Raw genomic sequence first — 13,143 nt, 5'->3', positions numbered from 1 at the left:
CACCAAACCAAACCAAAACCCAAAGCCAACCCAGGGACGCAGTCCGGGCGTTCGGTGCCTGCAATGGGGGGGGTTGGGGGGTGAGTCTGAATTTGGCCACGGGGAGCCCACATCCCCCCCACAGCCCTGCCCAGGAGCGGGGCTGGGGCGGATCAGAGCCTTCCTGCAGTAATTACAGCTCGTTTGCTGCTCTCGGCACAAAGGAGGGCACAGCACGCATTCGTTCATCTACAAAGTATGCAATTAGGATGGCGGGGATGGAGAGAAGAGCCCCACTGTTGTCCCCAAAGAGCTGTGGGGTCCCGGGCGGCACAGCCCGCAGTTGGGCTGCGTGGGGGGAAAAGAAAAGAGACCGACAGCCCAAACTACTCACAGAGGCGGAATTTAATGGCAAGTCATCTTCCCTCCTTTATTACACCTTGGTCAGCCAAACCACCACCACCACCACCACCCAAAAAATAATTCTGCAGGTAAAAAAAGTTTTAATGGTCACACAGCACTTTATACATATATCGGTAAGCAACCAAGCATCCACATCTGCACGTGAACGACACACCTCTAAGCATGGCCTCAATGGTTGGGTCTGGTTTGGTTTTTGTTCTCTTCATTTAAATACTGTACAGAATCAAAGGCTACAAACTGATTTCGTAATGCTTCTCCCCCAACCCCAGCACTTAAAACAGTTACAGGCTGCTCGGATTTGTACATCACACAGTCGTGTAGCCAGTTTTAAGGCTAACAATATGCATCATGCTTTGGCTTTTTTTTTTTTCTTCTATTTTTTTTTGTCTTTTTCATTATTATCATTATTATGATTTTTTTTTTTTTAAGGTTTGAAGCCTTTTTTTTTTATTTTTTTTTTAACTTTTGTTACCCTTAAATATTACATACATACACGGAAAAAAAAAATTACATAGCTGCAGTGCTCACCACCATCCTGGGCACCGGGGAGCTTCACATTATCAAAAGCTTAGAAAATCTGTAAACCTCCGCGCCGTGGTGGGGGCTGAGCCCCCCTGTAGGGCAGTGCCCCACTGCTGGGGGGGCCCTGGGCCAAAGCTCTCTGCTTATGATCAGTGGGGAAGAAAGCGATGGGGAAAACGTGGGAGAGACCCCTCCGAGCAGCTCACGCTGTCCCCGTGGCAGCGCTGTGTGTTCTGGAGGGTGAGAGCTGTGGGGAGCAAAGGGGCGCACGGAGCTGTGCCAGCAGCAGAGCTGTGGCCGTTAAGGGTTTCCTCCCTCCAGCCAACGGCACTCAGTGCTGCTCCTTCCCATCCCTGTGGAGGGGGTGAAGGACAGCCACAGTGCAGGTCAGGAGCACAGCGGGGAGATATGAAAGCAGACTGCTGTGCTGGGTGTCAGAAGGCCACATCCTGGCCGGGGAGGAGGGAACACCGCTGCACTGACAGCAAGGATCTGCCTCCATCCTTACTGCTGCACGCACCCGGCTCTCCCTGCTGCCGGCTGGAAGGACAGCCTGACTGCTGCTGTGGATGCCAGGTGAGCGCTGCTCCAGCAGCAGTGCTGACGTGACCTCCCCAGCTCCAGAAGTGAACGTAAGTGCACGCACACAAAGGCTCCGGGCAGGAGGCTGCCGCTCCTGGAGGTCACTGCTGCAAAGTGCTGAAGGTCACCGGCTCCATCAGCGCGGTGCTGCCCTGCCAGCCGCTTCCCAGAGGCCCGGCAGCGCTGCAGCAGCGCACAGATAGGCCGTGCTGTGCCCACAGCTCTACCGGCCGCAGCAGGTTCAGGCCATCGCAGGAAACAGTTGGTCAGGGGAGGAAACGGCGGCAGCCCACGCCAGTGTGGGACGCGCTCCGGTTACTGGTTGAGGAACCACCACAAACTGCTGCTCCCACAGGAGTCGGCCACGCTGCACGAGCTCCTGTCCTATGGGTGACCCTGGGTGGGACAGCCCCCAAACCCAATGGCAGCAGGCGGTGGAGAGGCAGCAGATGTGCCACGCAGCCCCCCAACGGGGCACCGCTCTGCATTGCGCCCCACCACACTGCTGCTCACAGAAGGCTGAGGGCTGAGATACACCCAGCGCTGCCGGGGAGGGCTGGAGGGAAGATGGGGACAGCTGAGCAAGTAATGAGGGCAGAACCTCACATCTCGTGTGTTTCTAGAGGACAGGCATGCATGGTGGGGAAAGGGAAGTCCGCCTTACTCGGAGAACAGACTGTGGATGGTGGAGCTGATTCCAGAAGGAAGAGCAGAAGTCACAGGAGCACAGATGGGAACCCCACGGCAGCGCCAGGGCAGCACAGTTCTGGTCCTGCCCATTCAGTTCCGATCAGAAGAACCTCATAGCTATGGGTGAACAACTACGACTACAGCAACTCCGTATGGTGCAGACAACTTCAATGCAAACAATCCAACGTCTGAGTACGTATCGGCTCGGGGAGACTTCAGAAAACCCACGGTAATGCAGAGGGAAATGAAAGAGGGCGGCGCCCTTTGCTTCCAGATCCTACAGCCGTCGCTTCTGGCTCAAACCCCGGCAGCAGAAACCGCCGGGTGGGAAAAGTCTGTGTGGGAGATGAAAGTGCAGAGGGAATCGTGGCTGCAAAGACTGCTTCTGTGCGGGTCTCCAATCCTACCGCTGCGGGGTCCAACTCGCAAGAGGAGCACATATGTGGGATGGGGATGGGGAAGGAGGGCTGAGGGCAGATTCATGCTTAGACAACCTTTCCTCGGAGGAGCAGATCAGGCCTACCGCCTTCTTTGGAACAAACCAAGCTGAGGAAGAAAAGCTGGAAGGAGAAGCCAGTTTACTGGTAACAGCATTCGCCAATTTCCTTTCTGCTGCTTTCCCTTCTCCTCTGCACCTGCCTGTCCCTAACCCGACGGTTTATTTGTCCTCTGTCCACTCTGGGATATTGGCCCCTGCTAAGGCAGCCCGGTACTGCTGCAAGACACCGCGGATGCTTTTAATGAACCCCTTGGACAAAGGGAAGAGGGGGAACCCGATATCGGGGTAACCGCTCTTCTCCGGAAGGAAACTCCTGTAGCTCTTTCTCCTTTTCTTTGGTTTCACGCTCGGCTGCGAGGCACTGTCCTGGGCAGCCCTCCCCTCGTCCGTTCGGTCTCTGGCCAGGCCCACCCCCCTGCCTTGGCCCGCGCCCTCCGAGTCCGAGTGCTGGCGGACGTCGCCGGCGTTGGGCGCCGAGGTCGCGAACTCCGCCTCGTCCAACTCCTCCTTCCCGTCCAGCGCCGAGTCGGAGAGTTCGGCCGCCGCTCCCTGCTCGGCGGAGCCGCTCAACTCCCCCGGCGACCCCACGGTGTCTCCGGGGCTGTCGGCCAGGGCGCTGCCGGCAGACAGGAGGGAGGCAGGATCTGCCCCGTTGCTCTGCTCGTGGCTCCTCTCCACCAGCTCGTTGGTCTCCAGCCAGGACTCGATGCGGCTCACCAGGCGCCAGCCGTTGCAGCGGAAATGCTCGCGGATTTCGTGCTCGAAGACCTCCACGGGTCTGCGCAGCAGCTGCATCATGGACTGCACCACCCGGATCAGCGTCATCTCGTTGTAGCAGCGGCTGTTCTCGTAGCCCTCCTGCAGGCCCCGGTCGCTGTCGAAGCCCGCCTCGTTGTAATAGGGCTCGTTCACTAGGATGAGACCTGGCAAAGGAAGCGGAGGGCGGTGGGTTAAAGGAGGGCCTCCTTTGTCGGTCGGCACCCACAGCGCCTCGCTGAGAGGCAGATCCAGCAGCAGGAAGGGCTGGCGGAGGATGCACGAGGGCAGCTGCGCTTTTGGTTCCTTTTGCTGCTGCTTTTGAGGGCGGGCTGCACAGACAGCACTCAGCAAAAGGCATTGGAGCGGTAGCACAAAGGGGAGCACTCGGTGTGAACGGCTCCGCAGCCCTCTGCTCACACCCCGAGGATCCCAACAGCACCGAGGGCAGCATTTGAGAGGAGGCTTCCATTGGTGTGATGCAGAGGAGGTCAAAAGGGTGGAAGGAAGAACATTTCACAGCAGCTTTCCCTCTCTTCCCAGCAAAAAAAAGAATGCAAACGTAGCCCAAACTCTTCTTCAATACATTTTTTTCCCCCCTCCTCCTCTTAGTAAGAAAGGAAGCCACACTTGGACCTGACCGTCCTACCCAGCACAGTCCCACCAGGGCAGCACAAAGGGGAACAAAGTGACAAGCCACCCACAAGGACCTTTCTCTGCCTGCCTCTGTCAGATTGCAGTTCTGTGTAGGTAGCAACGACACTGACGCTGCCATGCTGCTGGCAGCCTGCCACGAGCTGCATTAGAGCTGGTGGAGGTGACAACACGAGTCTCTCCAAGACCAGGCACAGCAGGAGGGATGGAGGAGGTTTTCCCAGTAGCACCAGTAAAAACATCCAGTAGTTCAGCTTCCAAATTTGGATGCTCAGCTCTGGAAGTGAGAAAAGGCTTTTGCTGTGGCGTTGTCCCCCCAGCAGGAGGGCAGGGGCAGACTGGGGGGCTGCGGAGGGGTGAGAGTCCCTGTGTGCTCCAGGCAGCAGCCTTTGTTCTGTGTCAAAGGTTTCTCAAGTCACATTCCTGGGCTCCCTGCATAGAAAGTTGGCCTTAAGGTGGAGAATTGATTTAGACTGTCTGCCTCCAAACTGGATATTAAAGGGCAAAGCACTGGGACAGGAAGCCCTGGGGCTGGCCTAGACACACCCCTGATTATTCTGCTTTAGGAGTGTAAACACCAACATCATGAGCAAAAATATGCCCCAAGTAGATGACTCAGCGGGGATAAAAACAGTCCTGCAAATTAAGCCCAGTTTAGCAGCAACTTTGGTAACTGGCTGAGAACAAAAAGGTCCACCTTTGTCAGCTCAGAACAACAAGCAGAACAGCTCTGTGGCTGCAGGAAGAAGAAGGGAAAGCATTGTCTCAGAGAGCTGGGACACAGCCAAAAAAAATCAAGGCATGAGAAAAGCTTGTACCTGCTTGGAATGCTGAACTGCAGAGATAAGGACACTGCTTTGTCCAGCGAGGTGAAAGCAAAAGGCAGCAGCAGCCCAACTGGTGTGGCACGTATCAACCCCCTGCCAGACATAAGCTTGCATTCCCCCTTGCTTTTTCCTGTCCCACAGGTTCTGCAGGAGCATTTACCTTGGATGGAGATGAGTACTTGGAGGAGGCTGGATTTACTGGTCCACCTTTCTGTTCCCTGAAATACACATACAAATGCATCAAAGGGCAGAAGCACCACTGCTTTGCTCAGCGATAACCGCCAGATGAAGCAAGACCCCAGTTTCCCTCCATCCCCACCACTAAGATCCTGTGGCTTGCAGCAAGAACAAGGGACTGACTCAACAAGCACGAGATGTGCCGGTGCCCCTGCAACACCAAGTCATCTTCCTTGCTTTTTGTCAGCCCAGCACGCTGCCTGGCCAGGCTGTCTGCCCGGAATGGTGTGCAACTACACACCACATCAGTTCCAACCCCAACACAGCTGTCTGGAGGTGGATTGATAGGACATCTATTGAGCCACCACCAAGTTTAAGCACCACACACCAGACGTCACCCAGGACTCCTGGCCTGGATGGAAGTGCCTCGTTCCAGCAGCGGCCTGGCACAACCACTGTGACCTATGGACGGGTAGAAGGAAGCATTACCTTGCCTATCCACGTCCCCAGGAGGCTGACACACACTTTGCCATTGTCATACAGGTTGGGATTCAGCCTCCCGCTGCACTGGGAGAGGTAGCGAAAGAGAGGCGGCACAGCAGGGTAGATGTTGGGGAGCTGGATGTCAAAGAGAAAGAGCCCGTCCTCATAGGGTGTGCGTGTGGGCCCTTTTATAAGTGCTGAGAAGAGGTCCTGTGGAGAAAGGTGATATAAGCCACCAGGCACAGCCGTGTTTGATCCCAGCCCTTTTATCCCTCTATCAGCCCTCGCTGCAGACCTGCAGCTCCTTAACACACCTCGGGGCACCTTCTCCTTAGAAGCCGTGCTTCTGCTATGGCCCTGCAGTGCCTCTGGGGCTGAATCGAGGCTCGAGAGGACAACCAGCAATGCCCACTGCTCACACACCCTCCACTGCCTGCCCTGCTCAGTGGGACAGGCGTGCCAGTGGGCAAAGAACCCTAAATGGATTTCCTGCCATGAGAATCTCTGTGCTGTTTGCCACCCCCCACTGAGGGAATGCAAAAGCAACCCATTCGTGGTAATTACAATTTCACATGCTGCTCACATTCCTGTGGCTCTAATGTAAGGGATTGAGGCTAAGCAGGGTGTTCCAAGCCAGCTGGACTTTGAGCCCAGTTCTAACACACAGAAATTGGAGAGCAAACACTTGCCATTCGATCCTCAAAGGTTTTAACCATGATGCCATCTGGCAGGGAGGTGGCCAGCAGGGCCATCTCCTTCCGCACAGTGCTAAAGAACTTCTTTGCTTCTGGGGGCTGGAACTCCATTTTCTTGAAGGCATGGCTATCTGTGAGTCAAGGAAGAGAGCAGAATTAAAGCCTGCCTTGGAAACCACCACCAGCTCCTTATGGAGGCAGATCCAGCCATGCATTAAGTGTATCATTTGGATGAAAAGAGATAGGGGACATCAGCAGGAGAAGCTACACAAACATCGTCCCGGAGAACCCCAACTCCTGCAATAAAGACAGGAAGCCCTAGAGCTTTTCAATACATCCCAGCTCACACATCAGCCCAGGGCAATTCAGCTTACTTTGGTGCCGAGCCAGGAGACAGCCCAGAGATTATTTGCTTTTTCCCCACATGGTACAGCAGCCACAACCTGTATCTCCTGTTCTCTTGGTCTTGCAGAGGGCCTTGTCACACTGCTGGGACAGCACCACACCAAAGCAATGACCTCCTGCCTGCAGAAATCTGAGTGCAGCTCCCTGCTTTTATTTGCACACACCTGCAGGCTCAGAACAGCTTGGCCACCTCTCCTCCCCAGCTCTGGCTTTGCTGGTGGGCTGGCCGAGCAGCTGGGGCTCTGCTGTCACCTGTGCTCCACACAACCAGATGCTCTCTCTCTTTATTTTTGGCAGATGAACGTTAACAAGGACGCTCACCCAACCAAGGACACCCAGCACAGGAGCACCAGCTGTTCCTGCTCTGCTCCTCAACCAATCCACCCCTACGAGAGAAGCCTGCACAAACCCCATCGCTTTGAACTGACTCATCTACGCAGCCCTCCAAAGTTCATTTCCAATGGGGAAGAAAGGGAAGTCCATTTTATGGCTTGGGAAGCAGTTCAGTGCCTCGAGATGCCACCTGGAAGCCAAGTTTAGCTCCCAGAATGAACTGCTCTACCAAAGCCATCTTAATTTCTCCTCCCCACTTCACCAGCGACGAGAAACATAACAGAGGATACCCAACCCTAGAGGCCAAGGTGCAAATACTTTGCAGGAAAAGAAACACGGCAGCACAGAGCCTTCCCAGCAGCCTGCCCTGGTGCACTCACCTGGAGCACACTCCAGCACAGAGAACACCTCTCCCTTGGCACTGGTGAAGGTGACTCCAGGTTTGCCCCCACTCTGCTGGCACAGCACTGGTGTCTCGCTGGGCCACTCCGACCTCACCGGTGTCTGTGCCTCTGCTTTTTCCTCTTTCTTCTCTGTCTCCACCATGGCTTCCATCTTTTCCTCTTCTGCAATCGCCACGTTATCCAAGGTTTTCTTGAGATTTTCCTGCAGCTTTTTAATATCGTCCAAGAATTTCTTCTCCCGAGTGGGTTTTTCCAGCTCCACAGTTGGGGAGGTGGGAGAGCCAGTCAGCAGCTGCTCCACAGTCATATTCTTCAGGCTTTCCAAGATCTTGATGGCTTCTTTAGTTCCCTGAAGCTCTTCGGGGCTCCGTCCTTGCCAGCTTTCTCTGCAGCAAGATCTGCTACTGCCATAGCCACAGCTCCCTGGACTTGTTCCTCCACTTTTTTCACCTCCTCTGCTGCCGGCTCCTCGGGCTCCAACTCCTCAATCCTCGGGTGGTCGTCTTCCATGAGGCCGTTGTCTGTCTCCCAGCTGTCGCTTTCATCCTCCCACTCAGAGGATGCCCCACTGGTGCTGCCGTCGACAGAGTCATAGTCCGACTCCTCGATCTCCGACTCAATGTTGTATAAGTGCTAAAGGAGAGCAGAGTTAGAAAAGCCACTGAGTGCTTAAGGCTGAAGTGCAGTTTTAATTGTTATTAAACGTAGACAAGTCGGATCTCCCCCGTGGAAGGGGAGCTGTCAGCTGCCTCCCTTTGTGAGGCTGTTCCAACCCTTTCTATCTACCCAGGGTGACCCAAATAACATGGTAATGGGTGACCCACACAGACTGAAACAGCAGAGCCCCATCCTCCACCTGTCACAGTAGGGCACTGGGGGGAGGCTGGGGCAGGTCTAGGTGGGCTGCAACCCTCCCAGGGGCTGGGACAGAGCCACCAACAGGTGCACGTTAGTGCCAACCAGCTACCCGAACGCCCCAGGGGCTCTGAACACAGAGCTAGGTCAGAAGATGCTGGCTATTACGAGTGGAGCTTGTATTTCTAGCTGTGCTGGCACAGAATGCTGCTTTGGCTGCCTCCACACACTGTCCTTCCACACAGACAATGCTGGAACCAGCAAAAAAAAATTCACACACCAGATTTCTTCTTCTGTGGCACACACTACTTGCTGTCAGAGCTCTGCTGGGCTGCTTTAGCTGCTGTATGTGACTACTGCTTAAAATTCAGCCGGGACAATAAAGCTTAACTCAAGTTGCTGAATAAGCCCTTACGTAAAACGTTCTCTTCCCCTTCAGTACCGAAAGCAGAACCCATCCAGGCTCCATTTGGCCTTATCTCCTCTAATCATGCTTCTGCACACACCACATCTCTCGTGAGGTTCTCTGCAGAGGCTCAGAGATGCACTCGACTCCATCACAGGAGCAGAAGACCAAGAACAACCCTGCTTCTGACGCTCGAATGATGGCCCAAGAGCCCTCTCAATCTTGCAAGACATGATCCCAGAGGCTAAAGCACACAGACACTCGGTTCTCTTGTCAAAGCCTCGAGCTGAACCAGCCCTGCTCAGCCAGTTCTGTGCCACCCAGAGACAGGCAGCCAGTGGGGGTTGGTTGGGTTTAACCCAAGTGACTGCAGGCAGGAAAAGCCATCAAAACGCACCGCCCTTAAAGCTAATCCAAATCTGAGATGGAAAGGTAGCCAGTTATGCCATCTTTATTTTTAGAGCTGAGAAAAAGCACTCAGACAGCTCGTCTCTGGCACACGGGCAGGCATTGATAAATCACAGCTTTACTAACTGATAATTCACTCCTGACATTTCCCCAACTCCCACAATTACGCACACAAGCAGAATGGAAGGGACTGGCGTGACACAGCAGGAGCTGCTGGAGCCCCAGCACTGCAGCCCTTTGTGGAGCACACAGCAGACCTCTGACTGTGCCTGGCATCCAAGCACATGTGACAACAGGGGGAAGGGAGACAGCAGCCTGCTTTGTAACGCTCTAGTCCACGGCCATAGTGCAGGCATTGACTATTCTACTGTAATTAATGCAGAGATGCTCGGTTTAAAATGGAATCTTGATCCAGTACTTTCTCCTCGCAGAAGCAATGTTGTTCACTGTCATGCTGCTGGAGATGGGACCCTACAGAAGCGAACCTGCTCTTCTCTTCAGGCTGTCTGCCTTAATTTGAAGCAACAAAGAGAAATGACATGGGATGGAACCATGTGGAATAGTGAACACGATTACAAGGCCGTACATCATAAGCCTTAAAATAGAACAAGGCAGAGGACAAATGAATGGGGCTACACGGATTGGCAATATGGCTCCACATTTATGAAGTCTGCTCTCAACTCCTCCCTCCCTGCCTCGGGAAGACGTTTGGGTCTGACCCTTATGTAAGTAAGGTCACAGTTTGTGGCTCTCATCCAGCTTCTGGGGGAGCTTCTTAAGGCAAAACACTACAGCACTGTTTCACAAGCCAGACAGAAGCAGCAATCGTTTTTCAGCTGTGCTTCAGTTGTGCAACACAGTGAATCTGGGCTCAGGTTAAAGCTGGTGATCGCTGAGCTCTGCAACCCACTGTGCAAAGCAGCAGGTGCTGAGGGCTGTGGTCAGAGACACGAACAGGCAGCACAGTGTGTGTCAAAGAACCAGCAGTCTGCCTCCAATTTCCTGACAGCGTCATATTCCCTATATTCAAAAGCCGTGCTGACTAATTAACTGATCAGTCATCCTAAAAATAAGTGAGGATTTCTGTGTGCTACCAGAAGTGGGAAGCCCCACTGGCATGGGGAGGCAATAATACATAGAGCAGGATTCCCTCACAGTCCGACTTCCTTTGCAGCCTGCATTTGACACCAGGACTTGCAGAGCTGCCACAGGTTGGGAACAGCACCTCACCTGAGGCAGAATGATCGTCTTGGAGTTATCAGCCCACACCACCTCCACTTTACTGCTGACATCCACGCGAGCCACCTGTCCGACCGAAGGCTGTGGAAACAAGGGCAGCTTGTCAGTTCCATCTCTTTCCCAGGCACTTCAGTGCAGAGCTGGAAGCTTTTGAGAAACAGGTGCCCCTCCACCCCCCCCATGGTGACCTGCAAACCTGGACCTTCCCAAAGCAACGCTTGCAGCTTGGCTGCAGAGCCAGCTAAGCAGAAATAACAGCAGTCCTGGGGCTGTGGTGTTCCTGAGGGCAGCACCACTGGGGTATCAGCCACAAAGGGGACACGACCATCCCCTGGAGCAGGCTGCCCTCTAGTGGGGTGCCAGCAGCCAGGCCCTGCACTTGGCCCCCCCAGGAAGGCTGGCAGCAGCTTTTCCAGAGCTCACAGACACATACAGACATGCTGCAGCTGGCCCAGAGCGTGCTCATTAAGTGGCACTGGAAGGAGGTTATCTGGGTCAGCCGAGCAAGCGTGGATGTGTTTCGTGCTGCTGAAACAAGAACCGCAGCGAGAGCCACCCTACACCAGCCATCCTTTTTTAGGGCGGCTGTCTCAATGGCTGGAGGTCTTCCAGGCAAAATAAGGAAATCTGCTTCCTAGCAAACTCTGTTCTCTGCAGAATTGGGTGCTCTCCCTTTCCCCCCAGATCAACTCCATGATCCAAATTAACATATATATGTATATAGCAACCTAAAAACCAGAATCCCACTCTTCTGTGCGCGACTGAAATTGGTTACACAACAAACTCACCTTCACCCTTGCACAGGAATCCACAGAACGTTCACACGTTAAGAGGTTACTCAAATCCTAAGCAACCCTTAAGCCTCGTCTCAACTTTGTTCTTGTTCTGCTATAACCTCCATCAACCCAGTCAAAGCATTTCAACACAGTATTTCCACCAGCCCTGGAGATCTGATCCGTTTGTCACGACAGCAGGGGATACAGCAACACAAATCCAGCAAGCTAGGGAGTTAGGATGCCCACACAGAGCCTCAGGCCCCACCAGGCCATGGCTCTCCCACTGACTCTTTTCACATGCTCCAACACTAACGCCGGGTGACACCACGGGCACGTAATGGCACTGAGAACCGACCTCGTCTTCGTTAGCTGTGGCTCCATCCGAATTGCCGATGCGAATCACAATGTCAGTGGTGCGGAAGCGAAAGTCTGGGTGGTCAGCAATGTCGTACACACTCACATCCTCTTCCTCCCCTATCAGCTGCATTGGAGATAAAAATGCAGACACGTCAGCCCTGGGATGCTGCGCTCATCTTCCCAGCGTACCTCCAACAGCTGAACTACTTTGTGTTCCATCTTGTCACTTTTCTGTTGCCTTAACAGACTGCAGGAAGGAACTGCTCGCGTCCCTTCTGTCACCTCACCCTGCAGCACATCAATCAAAGAGCTATAATGAAAGGAAAGGGGTGGTATCTCTCTTCTCTGCTCACCCTCACCTTCACCTCAGGTTCCACGGCACTGCAATCACAAGGTTGTTCCATTCCCTTGTGAGCATCCAGATTTCTCAAGGCAGTTCAGTGGGGCCCAAAGAAGAGCATTTACTTTAGAAACGATCTGAGGCAACAGGAAGTGTTGGATAAAAAGCCCACCAACCGATGGAAGGTATCTTTCCTTTTATTTATTGGAGAAGCGCTAGGAGCTCCCAAGTAATGAGAAACGAGCAGTAAAGTGGAACGCTTCCCCAGACAAGCATCGTGTTTTGTTCCTAGCCCACCAAGAATCTGTGAAACAGCGTTTCTACAACCCCCCCACAGAGCAGGATAACAAGCTATGGGGCCTCTCTTTCCACCAACTGGTAAAGGCATCGTGGGGAGAAACTCTGACACTGAGGTCAACTGTATGGGAGGTCAACTGTATGGGAGGTCAACTGTATGGGAGGTCAACTGTATGGGAGGTCAACTGTATGGGAGGTCAACTGTATGGGAGGTCAACTGTATGGGAGGTCAACTGTATGGGAGGTCAACTGTATGGGAGGTCAACTGTATGGGAGGTCAACTGTATGTGACTACTTCCAGGCCCAAAAGCACTTGACTGTTCCCAGCCCCAAGGACCAGCTCCATTGCAGATCAGACTGCCAGGTTGATCTTTAGGAATCTCATTATTGCGTGGCTCCTGCACTTACCTCCACATCATCTCCACTGGATTTTAGCTTGAACCACTTCACCACACAGGTACGGCCGATATGGTCACCAGACTGCACGACTCCATACACACCGGGGTCCTGGGAGCTCTGAGCTTTTGGTCACATAAAAAAAAAGAGGCAGGTTCAGTGGAAGAGCACAGGTCCTGCACGCAGCTGAGGCTGTCAGCACCTTGGCTCTCAGCTGAAACCTTCCATCTGTGGATGGCATTAGGAAAAACAGTTCTTCCTAAACAGTCGAAACTGTCCTCAGCTAAGGAGCTGCATTTTAATAGGGTATGACTTGATGGTGAAACAAGATGATGGTGCATTGGACAGCATGAGCACTTTGGGAACCCTTTTATCCAGCACAGAGGTAACCAGACTCCTTCCTGGAAAAGCTGAGGCTCACAACAGGCAGGTCCTTCAAGGAAAGCAGCACGAGTTGTTCATTTCTCCCCTGGTTTTGGGACACACCTCAGAGCCATCCTCACTTTCAAGGAGAAGACAGGCAACCTCTACAGAACACTGAGCACCCTGGCTTTGTTCCTCGGTATTTATTCCTTCCACAGCTTGCCTGTCACAGTTCAACCTTGGTATTTAAACAGTGGCTGTGTGCTGACAAACGTCA

At 53.5% G+C, this 13,143-nt stretch overlaps 1 protein-coding gene across 1 annotated transcript in view; it reads right to left on the bottom strand.

Moving 5' to 3' along the window:
- Window positions 1-366: 366 nt before the first annotated feature.
- Window positions 367-13,143, bottom strand: part of UBE2O (ubiquitin conjugating enzyme E2 O) — a 49,577-nt gene continuing 36,800 nt past the window's right edge. Inside the window, 9 exon segments of the mRNA XM_015295299.4 lie at window positions 367-3,618; window positions 5,093-5,150; window positions 5,599-5,802; window positions 6,282-6,418; window positions 7,406-7,774; window positions 7,777-8,062; window positions 10,329-10,418; window positions 11,469-11,594; window positions 12,516-12,628. Of these exon segments, the coding sequence (XP_015150785.2) occupies window positions 2,855-3,618; window positions 5,093-5,150; window positions 5,599-5,802; window positions 6,282-6,418; window positions 7,406-7,774; window positions 7,777-8,062; window positions 10,329-10,418; window positions 11,469-11,594; window positions 12,516-12,628 (2,147 nt within the window). The 3' untranslated portion in view covers window positions 367-2,854.

The sequence above is a fragment of the Gallus gallus genome, chromosome 18 (assembly GCF_016699485.2).
Source record: "Gallus gallus isolate bGalGal1 chromosome 18, bGalGal1.mat.broiler.GRCg7b, whole genome shotgun sequence".
Classification (NCBI taxonomy): Eukaryota; Metazoa; Chordata; class Aves; order Galliformes; family Phasianidae; genus Gallus; species Gallus gallus.
This window is presented reverse-complemented; position numbering and strand designations above follow the sequence as displayed.